Raw genomic sequence first — 18,686 nt, forward strand, 5'->3', positions numbered from 1 at the left:
TGGAGACGCCGGAAGACTTGCTGTTTCTGGCATCGTGGCACGCCAAAAAACATAGCAGACTTCTAAATTGGAATCCTTACAAGAATAGTGTCCTATACAGGACTCAAGAAATTTAAGAAACCGGCAATGAAATAAAGATGGCGCGGATTGATGTGGATAATGACTCCATTTTGGCAGGTCTAGGAATGCCTCGAGGCTCACATTATCAGATTTTATATACAGTTTCCTTTGAAATCCAAGTTTTCAAAATCAACTTAATTTGCAGATGGAGTTCATTCCAGTGGCAACACCCCCGCCGTCAGCAGGTTCCTTCACTGAGAAAGGAAAGATGACAAACCTCGAACAAGCAAAGCCATTGTCGCTGTCTGAGTTTCGTCTTGTTAGGCAGAAGCGTATACATCAACGTCCTGAAGGAAATAAAGAGAAAAGAAAAGGAAAAAAAAATGCCTGCTTTTCTCTTCTTCTTTCAACCTTAACCCGTGATTAAGGAAACTGACATTTAAGTTGTGATGAGCTGTGATTGGTTAAACGGAATCATGCGCATTCAATTTTACCTTTCCAATAGCGTTCTAGGAGCTTGCGTTCGGCTCATAGTCAAAACGGGGAAGGGATTGAATTATAACAAGCTCCAGTAATAATTTATACTGAAGCGAGAAGCGAGGGAACATATTCCAAGAGGGACACGGGCACTGGCGAGTGAAATGGGCACGAGTGCTGGGGCCGCTCTTCGGCACGCTCAGTCGCAGTGTCGCCACTCGCACGTGCGGCCCAAACGTGAGCCTGCTTGCAAGGCTTCATGAGCACGAGAGCGTGGTGTTGTGTGACAGTGAGTGCAAGAAGGGTCGTTCAGTGTTTCCTTGTTTTTTGTTTTTTTGTTTTTGTTTTTGTTTTTTTGTTTTTTTGTTTTTCAGAATCGTTTTTCGTACGCTCACGTGTCCTCTCCTCCACCAGGCACAACGTATTTCCACAGAACTAGTTATATTCCAAAGTAGTCTGTCGGAGAATCTGAAATCATTTGTCCATTTGATTAAAAGAAAACAGAAATTCTTTTGTTTTGTGATCCACATCAGCTGACGAAGAGCGAGAAGAAAACTGGGAGGGGTGGTACGGGGCTGATTTACACCTTAAAATTTAATGTTCTGTTTAATTAAAAATATCTTCAGATCTAACAAGTTACACGCTTAAAATTGAATTTGCTGTGGGGCACATATTCGTCAAAAATGTGGTTTTGCCTCTTGTGAAAAATCGCCCGCGAGCAAAATCCCGTCGTACCCGGGGTAGAGTTAGAGGAAAATCACTTGATTAGTGAATGAGTTATTGATCGATGGACCGGCCCGGACGGAGGCAGAAAGAAATTGCATGTGTATTTCTCAATGTGAGGTAACCCTTGTTCGCTTGAAGTTCTTTGGCGAAGGGGCTGTAAGGGATTCAGAACATTTTACTCCCATCTGCAAGAGAAGAAGACACGATCGAACGTCTCAGTTCTGAAGGTAAGTTGATATTAAAGTACCGGCTTTTACGCATTGAAATTGAATTGAATCACGGAATTGAGCCATATTCCGTTCGGTGTTGTTGTGAAAGTCATGTATATATAACGGGAAGTTGTTATTAAAAAAAGCAAAACACCTGTAAATGAATGACATTTTAAGGATGGTTTCTTTACGATATATGATCACTACGATCGATCGCTGTAAAAAAAGGTTAAGCGATTGCGACCTTATCAGACTCGTATTATCCACTTTAATTGGCTGCAGTAATATTATACTAGACAACATAACAAAATTACGAAATGTTTGATCAATGTTGTTGAGTGTTTCATGTATTACGAGTTTGACGACAATGTTTTCAGTCTATTTTGTTGAGAATTTTTGGAGCAAGAAATAACGCTTGAGAATTGCGTGACGTTCGATTATGCAAATTTCTGTGCCCTAAATTAATTAACACACCGTTTCGGAACTTCACCCGACCACACTAATGCGTTTTTAAAAGTATCCGTTTTCGTCTCAACGAAAACGAGTCAAAATATTTTCGACCACGCCAGCGTTTTTGTTTTGTTTTCAACCTGTCCACACTAATTCGTTTTCATTTGAAAACGCATACTTTTTGAGACGTTTTCGCCTATCGTCCATACTGAAACGTCGGAAAACGCTGATGGAGGCGGCAGTATATGTCGCTTTTCTCGGCATCGTTTTCAAAGCCCTCCCTTTTCACCTATCCATACTAGGAGCGGAAACGGAGCGTTGTCAAAAGGCTCTACTTTTGAAAGTTTTCGAAAGCCTCCGTTTTCAACATCGTTTTCGTTCGTTTTAGTGAGGACGATAGGCGAAAACGCATCAAAAAGTATGCTTTTTCACACAAAGACGCATTGCACTCTTTTTTTTAATAAGATTAATATTGGTTTTTATTTATAAGAATATTGTTGTTCCGGCCAAGGCTGCATGTTCTTATTTTTCTGCCGATTTTAGGCTGAAAATGTTCTCTTGAATATTCTTAGATTATAGAGTATAACATTTCTGTTTTCGAAAGTATTTGGTGTCTGGATGGTACTAAAGTAATTTTGGAGCCAGCCTGCAGGCATCAAAGCTTGATAAGACGTACATAGGTCTACATAACTTCTTGCAGGAACGTCATTAGTATCAGACATACGGCTGGTGCTTTTTTTTTTTTGGCCAGTTTTGCCGTCTCGAGAGAGGAATAATTTTATACCGTTTATTTAAAAACATGTAAAATTACATTCTTTTCGGGCTTATTCTTAAATTTCAGCCTCGATATTCTTATGAAAAACATTCTTATAAAAAAGGAAAAGTGTATTGTAGTCGGGGCCGAGTGAAACTGACCCACCGGAAGAAAGGGAAAAAAATTCCACTCCCAAGAGAAAAAAACTTCTCTTTGGAGTGGGGAAACATAGACAGCGATATCCCGCTAAAATGGCCTCGTTTCTTCGAAGTAAGCGGTAAGCCAACAAGCGATACTCTTTGGAAGTAAGGAGAGAAATTTTTATTGACAACTTGTAAATATTCTCATACAAACATGACCGCTATTACGTAAGATAATCATCTTACCGCTGGACTTAGCTTGTGCCGCCTGTGATTAAAGTTAGTGGTTTCTCGTGGTATTAAAGGCACGTATGACTTGCAGATTTTTTTTGGCCACTTCAAAAGTTCAAATGCCTGGGGGGTGGGAAGCGGAGTTGCCCGTGGGGTATATTGCAGGGAAGGCAAAATAATAAAATAGTAAAATAATTTTCTTCAACAACGTTTAGCATTTTCCACTCTTAGTTACACATAGAACACCCTCACTTTATTATGTTGGACAGGTATGGTACCCATTTAGCTACCCAGAAGTATTGCCCCCACCCCCACCCCGCTAAAAGTAACGAATGAAAAAAAAAAATTAAATAATAAAACGAATCCAAAAGTACGAGGGTCATAACCATTGGAACTTTGCCGTATGTCCTTTAAACAATTCCTTTACACACAAAGAACTTTCCTGTTTTTGTTGATATACCGTATGTTACGTTTTTCAGGTTTTGCACCATCACAAGAAACGTCCTTTTATACCGATAAAAAATAATTGGTTAACTGATCTTAGTGGCAGCAATTTATTGACAAACTCGCAAACTTCAAGCAAGAAAATATCTCATTAAAGATGACGAGTGATGGTCAAGAAGATGTCTCCGAGGTTTTGAACAATCAAGGAACAGATGCAGAGGAATCTCAACCCAGGCCTGAAGCGACGGAGCTGAATGAAGACCATCACCCTTCCGATGGGGGGTGGGCATGGGTTGTTTGTCTAGGTGTTTGTGTGGTCAATTTCTTGACTGTTGGACAACAAAACTCCGCAGGGGTGGTGTACGCTGCTTTGATGGAAGAGTATTCTACACCAAGGGGAGAAACAGGTAACACATAGACAAACATGATTCAAGATTGTGTTAGTGGTAGTTAAAAAAAAACACTTGATTCAGTTTCGTCCCCAGATTAGGACATTAAATCTCCCTACTTATCTTCATACATTTCTTCTGATTTTAGTTTTGAGAATCTAGTGCTGCATTAAGCCAAAATCTCTTTGTTGACGATATTCACTTCTCACGACACTTGATTTCGCTGTGTTGATATTGTTATGGGAAATTCGTCACCGATCATTGTACTCAAGACTGTTCATATAGCTTGAAAAAGACATTCTAAGAATTTAAGACTTGTTTAAGTACTGTTGTAAAATAAGGTGTTTTTACTTCACTTGCTACTCAAATGCAAGAACTACTCATATAGTGCTCCTATAGTTTTGTGCAATATTCATAACTAGAGATATTTAATTTTATTTCATAGCTTGGGTGGCCTCACTAGCTTCCAGCACGATGTATCTCTTCGCTGCCGTTGCAACCTCCCTCGCTGAGCGTTATGGGAGTCGAATAGTCGTCATCATTGGGTCGTTTGTCTCAGCCTCAGGCCTTCTCGCCAGCTCCTTTGTAACAACGCTTCAGCCTCTATATGCGACCTACGGCGTAGTTTGGGGACTGGGAGCAAGCCTTGGCTTATTCCCCTCGATTGTGATTCTCACCAAGTACTTCAGAAGGCGCCTGGCCCTTGCTTCGGGGATAGCTCTAGCAGGCGCTGCCTCGGGGGCCCTCGTCTATGGCCCGTTGATAGAGTTCCTCTCGACCAAATTTGGCATGTCAACGACGTTTCGAATTCTCGTGGGTCTGCAGAGTCTGATGCTTTTAAGCGCGTTGACCTTTTCGCCTGTAACCATGGCAACAGGGAGAAATCAAGCTTCAATGAAATTCGACTTTAGTATATTTAGCGACAGATTCTACGTCATCTGGGTGGCAGCGCAGTGCACCTTTATGGTGGTATTTCTTGTACCTTTTGTTCATCTGGTGAGTTGCTTTGTTCGTCTGTCCATACATAGTGTCTTGTTGTGTCAAAGATGAGCTACAATGTTAGGCTGAAAAGCTAGGCTGAAAGGAAGCAGGAATGCAAGAGCGTGGAGTAATGCGGGAGGGGTGGTAGGGAGAGTTGGTGGCTGACGCGAAAAAGCATCTAACGATTACTCGATCCACTGGATTAGCGATTTACAGTGGAATTCCGATTTTTCGAACTAAGGGTGTACAGACAATGTCTCCAAGGTAACAATATTAGGCCAATCATTTCGCTGGTGACGAGTAACAGAAATCTATCAAGATGCGGCTAATGAACTTTTCGTCGTAAAGTTTACTCTTGCTTCAATGTAGAATAGCTATTGGCCCTCTTTTATTGGTTAAAAATACTTGCTATATGGTTAGCTACTTGGGCGGGTAAGATGAACTGAATCCTGCGTTGTGATTGGCTTCCTGAGTGGGCAGGATACCCGCTCGGGATTACCCGCTGTGTCCCAGAAGAAAATAGAGTTTTTTTCCATACAATAAATCTTTTATTGACCAAGCTTGTTTGGTCTTGATAGCTGGATTAGATATTGACCTCGTTCTTTTTTGCGTTTTTATGGACCTCGACTTCTTTTCGGTCCATACACACGTCAAAAAAGAAAAGGACTTGGCCAATATCCAGCCATTTTGACCTAACGCTTGGTCAATAAACCATATATCTTTGCGGTTGGCCGGGGCCACACCAGTTTTAGAAACCAGGTAGAAGCGTAGCCGCCACAAAAGGTGAACACATTGTTGCTTGTAAAAATATGAATCCTCTTCAACACCTTTAATCTTTTCCTCAGGTTTGCTTTGCAGAAGATAAAGGAGTCAGCAGTACCAAAGCCTCATTGTTGACGGGTTACATGTCAATTGGAGGCGTGTTAGGAAGTTTAGTCTTCGGTACATTTTGTGATTATCCTCGCTTCAAACGCCTTCTAGTCTGTCCAGGAGCAGTACTCTTCATCGGGATCTCCACGTCTGCTGTAACCGTGGCAACGAAATACGAGTGGATAAGCGTGTACGCGTTCGCGTTTGGTTTCTTCGACGGTTGTTACGAGATGTTACTGCCCGTTATCACGCGAGACCTCGTTGGCGTTCAAAAGGTTGGGCATGCTATTGGCGCGTTGTACTGTTTAATGGCGTTTCCAAAAACGTTAGGTCCACCCATGGCTGGGTGGATTTTTGACGGGTCAAAACGCTACAGCGTATCGTTTTATGTCACTGGCGGCGTGGCGGTCCTTGCCGCTCTCATTATGTTTTCGCTGAATTGGGTTAAACCTGTTAATGTACATGTGGTTGGAGAAAGAGAAAGGTTATTGCCTTCTGAGGAAACCAAAGGATCATGCAAGGGGATGGTATATACCTAAGGAGGAGTCTGATATGTAAAACGTTATCCCTTCGGTGGGGGAAATAGCTATCATTTTACCTCCGAGAATATGCCCTGCCTGTGGTTGCTGTCAACTTGGTTGCTAAGCAACATGACGTCACCTTATGGCGACTTTGTGACTTGCCCATAAATAGAGTGTTCATGGTTTTTCTGATTGGAAGATATTAATTGGATAACAAAATGGTTCACTCACGGCGTCTTGACAAAAAAGAGCCTGTCTCCCGGAAATCATGTTAATCTGATTGAATTGAGAGCAATTTTACAAAACGTTTTTATGACGTATGATGTAAGTGAAATAGTACACTGTGAATCTTGCAACAAGCGTTACAGTTTTTAAGGCTACTGTTTATTCCGGGGGGTACTCCCATATGAAAAGGTCGGAGATGCTCGTCATAGAATTTGAATTTAACCCTACGGGAGACCATTTTGGGCGTGGCTCAGCTTTATTTGACCACTAAAAGATACCAGTTAAAATTCGATCACCAGCCGCTGCTCAGGAAAGAAGCCTGTACTTTTAGACCGGACTCCAGAGACCGGTGGAAAATCGAGCCTAAAAACGGAATTGAGAGCGTTTTTTAATATTATTTCTTCGAGTGCACCCTAAAAGATTTTTCGACAGCTATTGTTTATAGCAGGTCTTTTGAAAACAAGTGTCCGTACCCTGTCATCGACTACACTTTCTCGTGACAAATGTTCTCTCACTGAGTATATCGCAAGATCATTGGTAAACATTCATCTTTTCCTGATGTTTTCCTTCTTTTCCTTATCGCGTTTGTTTATTCCCGGAAAACATTAATCACTGTCGTCGTTTCAAGACAAATTTACTTGTCAGGAACGCAAACTGTCGTGCTGTAAGCCACACGCGAGAAAACATTTCCGGTAAAGATTACACCGATAACTTTCACGATTATCGTACATCGCCTGTACAGTTCTTAGCGCCTTTTCGATATTTCATTTCTAAAAAATATAATGCCCAAGAAAAGGATAAATTCCTTTTTCGAAGCAAGCTATATCTGATCTTCGTGACTAATCCAGTTTAGCCGGTACTTTGGTTGTTTTCTATGTGGCAGTAAAAATGTTAAAATTTTGGAGATTGTTTTTGCTTTGACCTTTAGTTCAGCATTAGTTATGCTGTACTTAACCCTCTTTAAACCCTATTTGTTAACAAGTATTAATAATGTGTAGTCAACACTTTCGACTGTGCCATCAGATCAGGTTAAGCCCCTACAAATAGGTTTAACGGAGCCGTAGTTTAGTTTGATTCGAGCCCAAAATATCCGTAACTTTCTCGTTGAAAGTATTTAGACATTCGTGAGAATCACAGCATTGCAGGATGGAGTCGCCTTTCATCACTACCGGCTGGTTTCGTGAAAGCCTAACCGGCCGGGAGTTACGAAAGGCGGTGTCTCTGTTTATGTGTCGAGTACGCCTACCCAGAACTCTTCCGTGCCACTGTGTCAATTCTGCAAGGAAATTTAATTTTAATTTAAGCTATTTTGTTTCGGGCCTTTCTCAACGCGTTTCAGTAAGTAGGCAATGGCAGATCGCTGGGACCACCTAGCAAACAATTTGTACATTTACTGAACTATCTCCTTCCGGAGATAGCTATCAGTTAAGACATGCTAATTCTCTGTAGCGGTTGAGTGGCTTATCAGTCGAAGATTTCGTCAAAACGGAGGCTGTTTGGCGCCCGTAGAGGAAAGTTCAAGAGCTGGGTGTGAAGCTATGATGGTCCATGTTTTGCCCCTTGCGCCTTCTGCCCTTCTGCCCTCTGAAGACCTGACGAAGTAATTTTCACGTTGTAAGCCACCATAACCTCTCCACATCCTCAAAACACCGAGACCTCCTTTCTGACCCGTGAGAAATGTCGTTTACTATAGAGCATTCATTTACAGCATGCATGCAAACATGTTTATCCTTGCCGGAGGCAGAAAAATAATATAGTGTTTTGCTGGCTTTTCATAACATCATTCTCGCTTTTTGGCGTTAACGTGAAGGAAATGGAGACTAGAGCAAATATTGGTTGACACGGACTTGTGATATCATCGAGATGCCGATAAATGTCATATCGCTTTAACACCACCCATTATTTCAATTTCTGTTTTAACCAAAAGTTGATCTGCCCTCATTGATTTTACAGCTTGGATTTACAGCCTAACGTTCTTGTTCACAACATAAATCTACGAACCCAAATTCAATCACAGCAAAATATAGCTGGAAAAGTAAACAAACGAATCTATGGAAGCCATGGCAAACGAAGCAAAACACATATAACAGAGATATCAGGTACTAGATGGTGGGCGTGCCCAAGTTAACGTGATTACCTTTACCTTTGGCCTTGAATCGAATGCGTCGACCATATGCTCTGGGGAGGGTTAAGAAAACCATTTTCTTTCATCGAGACTGCAAAATCGTTTCAGAGGATTTTAACTCAAGCGAAACGAAACATTTGCGTTTGTTGTTAAGGCCTTTCCCGCTTTTTCGTGCTGACTTGGGCTCTCCTCTCACGTGATACGAAAAAAAAATGTAAACAAAATTCTTTTCCTCTGTTGGGTAAAGTATGTAAACAAGAGATTGTTTTTATACTTAACCTTTAAGGCTTAATTTGTTGGCAAGAATTTGCAGGGCTTTGCACTCTTCTTGGGAAAGCGCCAAATGAGTTTGCCCTGTATTACCTGTCTTTATAATTCCCCTAATTAGCTGCTTAAAACGACGAAATAAAGTTTAACCTGACCATAGATGGCCGGTGATTCAAAGAGATATTTATATATCTAGACACAGAGGTCGTGTAATTGTCGGCAAATCAATGTAGCAAATAGATTCGCATTAATGAGGATTCGCTGTGTTGATCACTGATAATTTAGGACGTGAGCAAAAGGCCATGGTTTTGAGAGTAAAACTTCTGAGAATGTTTTCTTTGCATTTGATCTGTACCACGTAACTTGTGATTACATACACGATTTCAAATCATTAATCTTGACTTGTCAAAGATTATGTTAATGGCCATGAATTAGTTACCGGAGGACTTGTAGATTTTCACACCAAGAGGAAAACTATTTTATTAAAGAATCCGATAATCTTTTCGCAGCAGTCAGATAATCCTTCTCAGCAGTTTATTTAAAGTGAATCATCTGTGGAGTGATTGCCCTTCTGTGCCACAAGGGTCGTAAGTTCGATTCTATAAGCCTCGTGATGCTTCATTTCTGGGAGAGGGGCGCTATAAAGATGGTAACTTAAGCTTATAATCTTACTTGCTTCAATCAGGAAGAGACAGAGACGTAATGAAGGTTCAGAGAAGGAAGAACACGATAAAATCGTGTGAAAGCTTGAAACTATCAGCAAGAGCCTGAGCAATGAATAATCATTATATTTCAATACTTTAGGATAATCTTTGATAGACACATTCCAGGACAAAAAAAAAGCTAAAAGAAAATAGAGCAGAGAATGGAGTTAATTTTAGTATATTGACCTTTTTAGTGCCAAGGACAAGTATTGTTTAAGTTTCAGTCTGGTTAAGTCTGTTCTAATAACTGAGGAATTGTATCATCAGTCAGAGGCAATATTCGGCTGAATTTAAACTGATTACTTTTCTCGGTTACTCGTTGTAGGCACCCCTCGGTATCTGCTCTGATACGCCGGCAATTTATGGGCGCCTCTTGACAGTGGAGCCCCTTAGTGTTTTACCCATATATACTCTAGTCGAACTCTGAGTTATAAAACAAAAACCACTTTCATGGATGTCCGACTTTCTTTCCCTAGGATGGTTTATCAATTAGCAATTAGGAACAAGAAACTGCAAAAATAAGACTGATGGTAGCCGAAATGTCTAAATTGATGATTTATAATTTCTTTAATGTTCTGAAATTGGTCGTTAGTTGAGCTTTCATCAGCTCCTATGGCGTCTTATCCCAGCTTCATGGTGTTTAAACTACGCCTGTTAGAGTTATTTTTAGCTCGTGTGTTTGAGGATGAGGTAAACAATAGTGCAATATATGTAGATTTTGAAACTCCTTCGGCATGGTGTCTCAACGACTGCATGAGTGTGCTTTTCTTAGCGAAAGGTAGAAAAGAGATCTTGCAATACAAAGGTAAAGATTGTTTCAGGCGAGTGGTCCCTAGAGCCGGAGCTTATCTCAGTTTCTGTAGCATGAAGCGACTTGGAGTATTTCTACTCCCACCACCCACCCCCCCCCCCCCCCCCCCGGATGGGATGCTAGTCCATTGCAGAACACCAGCTATAGCAGATTAAGTTTTGAGCAGTTGAGGTAAAACGAGTATGGCATGTATCATAAATAACCGAGGAGACACTTCAGCGATGGCACGGAGGTCCGTAACCAGACGAAACTTCTCCCCGAGGCAATATAAGAAGATGTAAACCTGATTGTGGCCTATCAGCACCTGGCAAAAATATGTCGAGGATTTGCAATAAAACATGACCAGCTGACTGTCTACTAATGGTAATTTTTTTTTCGAGCCATAATTAACTTAATAGGGTCTGCTTCAAATTGAGCTTAATTTAATTTTATTTGGAACTCAAAGTCGCCACTAAAATGCTAAAATCCCTAAAGAAAGGCCATTAAATTCAACAAGTACAATTCGACAAATCTAGTAGATCGTCAGGTTTTAGCAGAGCAATGCCTTTTTCCCCTCCATGGGAAGGCAAGTCCCTCGCTGGTAAACAGATTACCTTTAGCATATAAGTCAGGTTGTCCAAACAATTTTCTCAAGCTACACTACTGAAGCTATTTATGCTAATTTATATACATCTAGAGGGAGAGACGTGGTGCGGGAGTCAGGTGTCATTAAAATTTGATTGGTTAGTCCCCACTAAGGGCACTGATCAGGGGATCCCGAAGCATTTCAGCATTCAAACTGCACAGTCGGTCAACGCCACTAACATTATCATTATTTTACAGTCCCGTCCTTGAGTCTTTTGATAACGACACTACAGTTCCAGGTGTTTTCACTCTTTATTGAATGATCATGACTTTAGATATGCTTGCTTTCCACGGATAAAGATGGGCTGTAAAATTCAAGACGTTTAAGAATGAACTACAACAGTACTTCGAGGAAATATGTTAATTGAACAAAATGCGTTCGTTGGGAAAGATGTTAAAAAGTGCTTACTTTCGTTAAAAAGTGTTTCCTTTTCTTTAACGATAGAAAAGTTAACAGGCAAAGCGATCTAAACTAAAATGTATTGCATTCAGCAGCAAAAGCAGAATAGTTTCAAATCCGCCGTTATTATTATTATTTTTTTGTACACGATTTTACACCTAAGATATATAATAAAACGATGATTCCCTATTCAGTAATCTCATTCACACCGATTTGAAATTCCGAAATAAATAAATCTGCATTCCTATTCGCAAATAATATACAGTCAGACTTGAAATACGGTATTTATCTACATATATACAAGGAAATCTAAACTTCGCTGCCCACTGTAGGAGAACGCAATGTCACTGGCCGCCCTTTCGTGTTATTTAGTCTTGATGTCTCAGTGAAAGCCTCTTGGACTTTCGAAAGCTCCACGATTTTGTGTGCATGTATGCCACACGAATTTTCTCTGTCGTTTCCTTTGTCCTTTGCTGGAGAGCTTTGTATTTGTAAATCTTCAGCGGTTTTAGTTGTCGTTAAATCTTGAGTCTGCTTCTTATATTCTTGATTTTCCCTCTTTTGTTTTCTCCATTTCGCCCTTCGGTTCTTGAACCACACCTGAAGGAAAAAAAAAAGGTCATAACTTGATAATGAAATTTTGTCATTCTAAACTGGTGAGCGGTTTCTTTTCCTACGATAACCATCGCTAGCTGATGCAGACCATCCTGTTTACCTTCATTTCGTATAAATCTCTATTTTTTAGTTCAGATTTAGCTTCTTGTGTTGTTAACTCTGGTAAAACCATAGCAATATACACCCCTACTAATGTTGGAGGACCTGTAAGCGGATTAGCTACACCGTAAACCAAGCAGTTATGTACTTACATTTGAAATTTTAGGGTCATTGGTACGAGAAAAGGCTAACAGTATTGATGCTGGCTTTTAAGACCCCTCTGATCGCCGAATCAAAATGATTATACAAAAGATTAAAAAGCATCAGCTATAAACCATCTCATGGAATATTTCTGATCCACTTGAACGGCGAGAATTCTTTGCGCATATTCGACAATATGCAATTTTGAGCAAAACTTTGGGAAGCAAATTTTCTGAAACCAGAATACTCAAATACTGTCTACGTCTTTTCTTTTGAATATTTTATACATGTTTCTGGGAAAAGTATAACGTCAGTTCTGGCAGTTTAAAATTTACCATTGCCATAAACAAACTACGCAGGAATGATAAAAATGAAATAAAATATAATTATAGTTTAAAAGTACTGACTAGTTTTTGGTACTCTTGCAGGTTGTTATTATCAAGCAAATGCTCTCTTCATGACATTTCCTGTAAAAGGAAAGCCTTTTGATGTTAGGAAATAAATAACTGGAGTATGATATATATATTTTTAAAATTTCTAATAATAGATGAACAGCTAAATAGTCCTTCCTTTATTAAGCATTTGAATTGAACGAGTTGGTAACGAATGCATCTCAGGAAGAAAACTTTTCTTTGAAATCTACGATTCCAGAGAAATTGTGGGAGCTATTTGTTTATTGCAAGCTATTGAAACCGTTTTCCATTTTTTTAGTTTTTAGTTTTGTTTTTGCTTCCCTGCACATCGAATTACGTTTTTCATGGTGAAGTGTTAGTTTTGCAGTCTAAGTTAGTCCCTCGAAATCATCTCAGTTACACAGTCACGAATTTGACCACTTGCTGATGACTTACGTAATCCATTCTCTGAATAATACTGATATCATGTCGAATAGATAAAAGAAAGCAAAATTAACTCCTGTATCTAAATTTTGAAATAGTCTCCTGCTTTTTCCGTAAGACAACTGCAGCTAAAATTATGACACCAAAGGCGTCCTCTGATGCAGACTCCGATCAAATAAGCATCTGTTTGAACGCAGAATTCCACAAATATCACCAACCTGAACGAAAGTTGAACACAAAATGATATAATTAATTGCCTTTATAAGCGAGCTCAGAACGACTGGAAACAATTATTAAAAAACTTTGGAGAACGAGAAAGTCTAACTGTAAATGCCAGTTGAAAAGGTAGTTAGCATGTAACTTAGATATCTATAACTGCAACATAGCAAACATCCGTGAAACAATTTAAAGATCTGGGGTCCTTTCCGGAGAGAACCGAAAATTAAATAATTTAAACGAAAACGTATAGAGCAAGGTCTGTTCGTATTTTATTAACATTAGAAGAAACTGCAACAAACACGTTTCAGTGGTTCCTTAATGTAGCGGACACAAACTTTAAGCCTGACAAAGTTGAACACAACACAAACATTCCTCAGATAAATTGGAAATTTGCGGAGTGCACATCATTAACTATTAAAGAAACCGAGTTAACAGACCCTATAAATACTTCGTGAACTTCTCTCATATTGTTACGAAAATTGTCGAAACAAAAAAAACCCTGCGGTTTTAATACATATGGTTAGAATCTCAGAGCATTGGTAGTTGAACACAACACAAACATTCCTCAGATAAATTGCAAATCTGCGGAGTGCACATCACTAACTATTAAAGAAACCGAGTTAACATACCCTATGAATGCTTCGTGAACTTCTTTCATACTGTTATGAAAATTGTCGAAACAAAAAAAAAACCCTGCGGTTTTAATACATATGGTTAGAATCTCAGAGCATTGGTACAAACTAGAAAAAATCATTATCACCCTTGCTACCACCGCACGTTTTGGATTAAGCATTTCACGTCGCGTTCTCTATTCTGTCAAATCTCGCGTGAACGTTTATATATAACCCCTAAATGAATACATTGAAACACTGAAGCGTTTAAACCCCAGCATCTAAGTTTTAAAATGAGTATATCTTTCCTTCTTAGTTGAATTTGAAACCACAATTTATTTTATATCCCGGAGAACCGAGCGTTCAGTTGTCTTCATGTCGCGCCGTGTTTGTGGGTGGATAATTAATGTGGTGTGAACTGTACTGATTCTTTCACTGATAGACAACAGGGAGCTGGTAAAATCGGCTTGTATAATTTCCAATTTAAAAATCTCTTAAGGAATCCAAATGAACGAGAACACAAACCAAATCCGATCTAGACCATTTAGTACATCGGCAAGTTTGATAATGAACCTAACAATCGATTCCTTCACTAACGATGCGAACTGAAGAGAGCCACAAATCTTGAAGAATCTAGTTTTTTGTATCTGTTTCCGAAACAGCATACTGCAGGAATTTCTTGCCAAAGAATTTAAATGGAAGTGCGTGAAAACTATAACAACTCATGGTCGAGAAGTAAACAGCGGAGTGACTCGATGGTTAGTACATCGATCGCCCCATTCTAGAATGGCAAACCAACTGAACCTAACAAGTGATAGTTAATTACTAAGAATGCAGACGTTTACATGGCTAAAGCTTTTCTGCTGCTGTTAACAAATGCTTATAGACTCTTTAAAATAGTTGTTAACTCTGGATAAATTTAATAACAATGTATGCCAACCAATCTACAAATATGGATGTCTCTATGATTCCCCTGCAAACATTCGGAATAAGAAATCTTGACCCTTAGTGATGGAAGTTTACCTCCAGATCAAAGCTTTATTCACCGTTTCCCAGTGCTGTACATTTTTTGAAGGAAAGGAAGTCACAAGACGTAGCTTTATACGTGTCTGCTTATATACAACGCTGTAATGTCAAACATCGAGGAACGAGATATTTACGCAAACACTCGATCGCCTGCAAGAGGTGGCTGAGGTCCGTAGGTAGTGTCGTAGTGAATGCAGGTTATGGTGAGGAATTCAGCATTGTTTACTGGGTTATTCTCAAAGCTTTTCTGATTCGCAAAGCCGAAAAACAACATACTAGACTATGTCCTTCCTAACGACAGACGTTTTTCCACGCTTCTAGGACGAATGATAAAGTTTTAGATAAAAAGAGAAGTGAGAGGTGTCGAGAGAGCTGTGGCTAATGTTTTGCTTCGAAGGCCGGAAAACTACTCAAATGAAGAGTCTGCTGTTCTCCTTAGGAACGTTTGCTAAAACTGTTTTTACTTTCAAAAAACTGTTGATCACGATAGCAAACTTTGACAAAAAGACCTAAAATTCTAGCTTCTTGAAACAATATTACTGGAAGATGGAAATTCATGGCAAGTGACTGGAAGACTGAACACTGCATTCCCGTTTGAATTCGTCAATTTACAAGTTTGCCTCCATTTTAAACGCAGTTACGAGCTGTTGGCCCTTTGATTAAAAAAGTCTCTCTATGTTTACTCTGGTGTTTTTTAACCTAGGTATGACTTTCTTGATTCAATTACACGTTCGATGCCTGGGGTTTATAAAGCGCGAGAATTCACACGTCTTCAAGACTTACGGTCGCCACGAGTGCAAATCTGGTTAACACAACATGCAGACTGTGAAAACGGTGTTAATCTCGAACCTCAGAGGTGTTTTACCAGTGGAACCTTCTTGCTGTTCCTCGAAATAAACTGAATTTTTTAAAATCTCGACAAATAATCACCGAAATATATATAAAGAAAAGAATCATTCCACATTGATAGAAACCCACAGAGAATGGGTGTAACACGAACACGAACGGATGCAAACGGCGCGCCAAGGTGGCGTCGAAGACTCCGTTCTTTCGAAATCAGTTTGACTTGTCATTGAAAAGTCTTTAAAAGCATGCTTCTAAGACAACAAAAACCAGGACATTTATGAAATCTAAGTTCAACGCTACCAAATTCATAGTTCAGCATGTCAAAGAGTGTCTTGTACCTGTACCTCGGGCGCTACAACTCCAGAGATATTATCACTTGCTGGTGTGCGAGCTGACACGATTACGAAAAGCACTACCTGGTCCTGTTCCTATCCCTTTCTCCCCACAACACCATAACGGACGTTGCAACAGCCTCTTCGCGTTGAAAACACAAGATTGTTCAACGATGGGGTACGATATCTTGGGACGGGCCGCGCGTTGCTTGAACGCATCGGAATGTCCTTGTCACTCAAAATTCTGGACGTGCCAGGGTTCTATAAGGGCATTCTAGTGAAATCATTAATCTTCTGAGTTTTGACAGCAATATGCTATCGTATTTACCCCACAATTATTACGATTACACTGCGGTGCCCTTAGTGAAACCAGCAATAGCATCAAGTAAGCTGAGACGTGTTTGTACAATACAAAAACAAATTTAGATTTTGCTGGTGTGCGGGAATTTTTGTTTGGAAAAAAAGTGCATCTTAAAGGGCGATATGCGCCGTCGATTTTATTATTTGCTCTTTTTAAAGCAAATTGGTAGCAGTTTGTTGCCATTAGTGTAAATCGTTGCGCGAGGTTTACCTGGTCAAGGGCCATTTTTTGGTTTCCTCCGTTAGAAGCGGTGAGAGGCACAAATCGCTTTTACGGCCCGTTTCCGCGAATTTGCCCCCATTGACATGAAACACTTCGATAAACGAGAGGAATCGTTGTCATATAGCGGAAAATACACTCCTTACCATTTCAAAGGGCAGAGTCAAAGATTAAGTGGAAATAATATTCAAAAGCAACACATTCTGTTTGTGCAGGATAAACTAGAGACATCAACTGAAGCACGCACATGTCGGCTTATCTACTTGCATAACAGTTAATAAATCATGATGTCTTACCTCGACACGTTCTTCCCTTAAGTCTACCTTCATTGCTAGTTCTTCTCGGAGGAGAACGTCAGGATAGTGTGTTCTCTGAAACGTGCCCTCAAGTAGTTCAAGTTGCTCTTCTGTGAATATCGTCCGATGTCGTCTCTTGCGCTTCGGCTGAGAGCGCAAAAGATCACCAAATCGCGGAAATCCTGAAAAATAAATTCGCACAAACGGTGAAATTACTGAGGCAAGTAGGGCGACTCGACCTGTTTATCTTCACTTAGGTTCTCTGTTGGTATCACACACAGCATCTGTTGTGAGACCTCGCTAAGCTTTTGAAACCTTAATCTGCGCGTGTGAGAGTTTGAAGGATAGAGCGAATTAAAGTGTTAGCGAGATTCGGGGAGTAACAAATCGTCAAGTAAGTCCTTGATACGATGTAATGATCTTACAAACGGCACCACGTGAGTTGGGACTGCCGTTTTCTCTGGCTGTAATCTGCCACAGTACTCAGTCAGCGACTTATGTCGGTCTGCTGTAAGCGCTGCGCAAAGTCAGCCCGGGAATTCTATCTACCTGTTGAGATGAAACACAATGTAAAGAGACAATATTACTGTACCGATATAGCCTGGAGCCAGAGGCATAATTGGGTACGGGTGTGGAATGGTATACGGCATGCATCGTTGATGGGTCGGCCGCGAAAGAATGCTCTCAATTGTAAAGGAGGATCTGAAGGCGGACATAATCCCTTGACCCGAAATTAAATCTAACCAAAAATCCTTAAGCACTGTGTTTTTAAACACTGTTCAACAACCGGCCGGAAGAAGTACGCTCGCTCGGGGTCACCGAATCACACTGACTGACTAATAGACCCAATCTGCGAGCCGCTTTGTATCCAAAAAGGATTTACGAATTACTTACAGTGTTAATTCGTTACGTCATAAGAGGTGTTTGTTTAAATCGAACAGCCTCTCCGCGGCCGGGGACAGCTCGTCGGAAATCCGCCAATCACAGGGCAGATTGGTAATTGAAATTTGATTAAAATAACACAGGGAGCCGAGTCAATTAGCTTGAAATTGTGGTCTTTACTGACAGCGTCTTTTTAGTAATTGGCGAAAGGGTAATTCGCAAATCGTGCAGGTATCGGTAGAGTGATTGACAGATCTATCACTTTAAGCCCCGCCCCAACGATTTAGAGGTTAGTGCAGCACGGGTGTGAGTACGCACTAATCCTTTATTTTTTTCCGGCTATGAAACAAGCATCACACTTCACTTATAGCTAAGAATATGTCTACCACAGAACGTAACCCTTAGTTGAACTCTTTTGTTCTAGATAAACATTCTCTTGAAGTATAAGGGCCACGGAGTGACAGCTGAAATGTATACACGGATAATCTTGCGAGAAACGTGTCAGCAAACTCTCATGAAACTATCAGCCAACCTCTAGAGGAGTTGAGTTACATTCCACAAATGGACTCCCATACAAGTTTACGCTGCCTCAACACCTTATGTTTTTTACTTTTCTTCAAACAAACTTTCACACGCTCGCATTTACAACAAACGAATTACAACTGTTTATATATTGAGTTGAGGCTATTTTCTAGCCTAGAGGCTTTTATTTTAGGCGCGAAATTAACGGAGTTCTTGAACACATTATCGAAGTTCGCTGTTTTGACACCTTTGCTTGAGATTTGCTTTCCTTTG

General features: G+C 40.2%; 3 protein-coding genes across 5 annotated transcripts; 2 read left to right on the forward strand and 1 right to left on the reverse strand.

The window, feature by feature from the left end:
• The first annotated feature begins 91 nt into the window (after positions 1–91).
• Positions 92–5,282, forward strand: LOC110069109 (monocarboxylate transporter 10-like). Its single transcript, XM_089287776.1, has 3 exons — positions 92–1,490; positions 3,527–3,898; positions 4,326–5,282. Exons 2-3 carry the CDS (start codon positions 3,649–3,651, stop codon positions 4,928–4,930), a joined length of 855 nt encoding a protein of 284 aa, XP_089143902.1. The 5' UTR covers positions 92–1,490; positions 3,527–3,648; the 3' UTR covers positions 4,931–5,282.
• A 484-nt stretch (positions 5,283–5,766) lies between these two features.
• Positions 5,767–6,270, forward strand: LOC149113055 (monocarboxylate transporter 12-B-like). The gene has a single exon (XM_089288481.1). It carries the CDS (start codon positions 5,767–5,769, stop codon positions 6,268–6,270), a length of 504 nt encoding a protein of 167 aa, XP_089144607.1.
• Positions 6,271–11,246: 4,976 nt separating this feature from the next.
• Positions 11,247–17,853, reverse strand: LOC110069129 (uncharacterized). 3 transcript variants are annotated; one of them, XM_020776596.2, is made up of 3 exons: positions 17,602–17,853; positions 17,010–17,191; positions 11,247–12,008 (listed from the first exon to the last, which is right to left on the reverse strand). In XM_020776596.2, exons 1-3 carry the CDS (start codon positions 17,723–17,725, stop codon positions 11,718–11,720), a joined length of 597 nt encoding a protein of 198 aa, XP_020632255.2. In that variant the 5' UTR covers positions 17,726–17,853; the 3' UTR covers positions 11,247–11,717. The 3 variants fall into 3 exon arrangements, 1 of the variants encoding a protein (XP_020632255.2); XR_002298852.2 differs by lacking the exons at positions 17,010–17,191; positions 17,602–17,853 and adding an exon at positions 16,146–16,558 and having other exon boundaries at positions 11,968–12,008; XR_002298851.2 differs by lacking the exons at positions 17,010–17,191; positions 17,602–17,853 and adding an exon at positions 16,140–16,558 and having other exon boundaries at positions 11,968–12,008.
• Between the last annotated feature and the right edge of the window lie 833 nt (positions 17,854–18,686).

This window comes from Orbicella faveolata, unplaced genomic scaffold (genome assembly GCF_042242905.1).
Source record: "Orbicella faveolata isolate gen_17 unplaced genomic scaffold, um_ofav_v1 contig_15, whole genome shotgun sequence".
NCBI classification, from domain to species: domain Eukaryota; kingdom Metazoa; phylum Cnidaria; class Anthozoa; order Scleractinia; family Merulinidae; genus Orbicella; species Orbicella faveolata.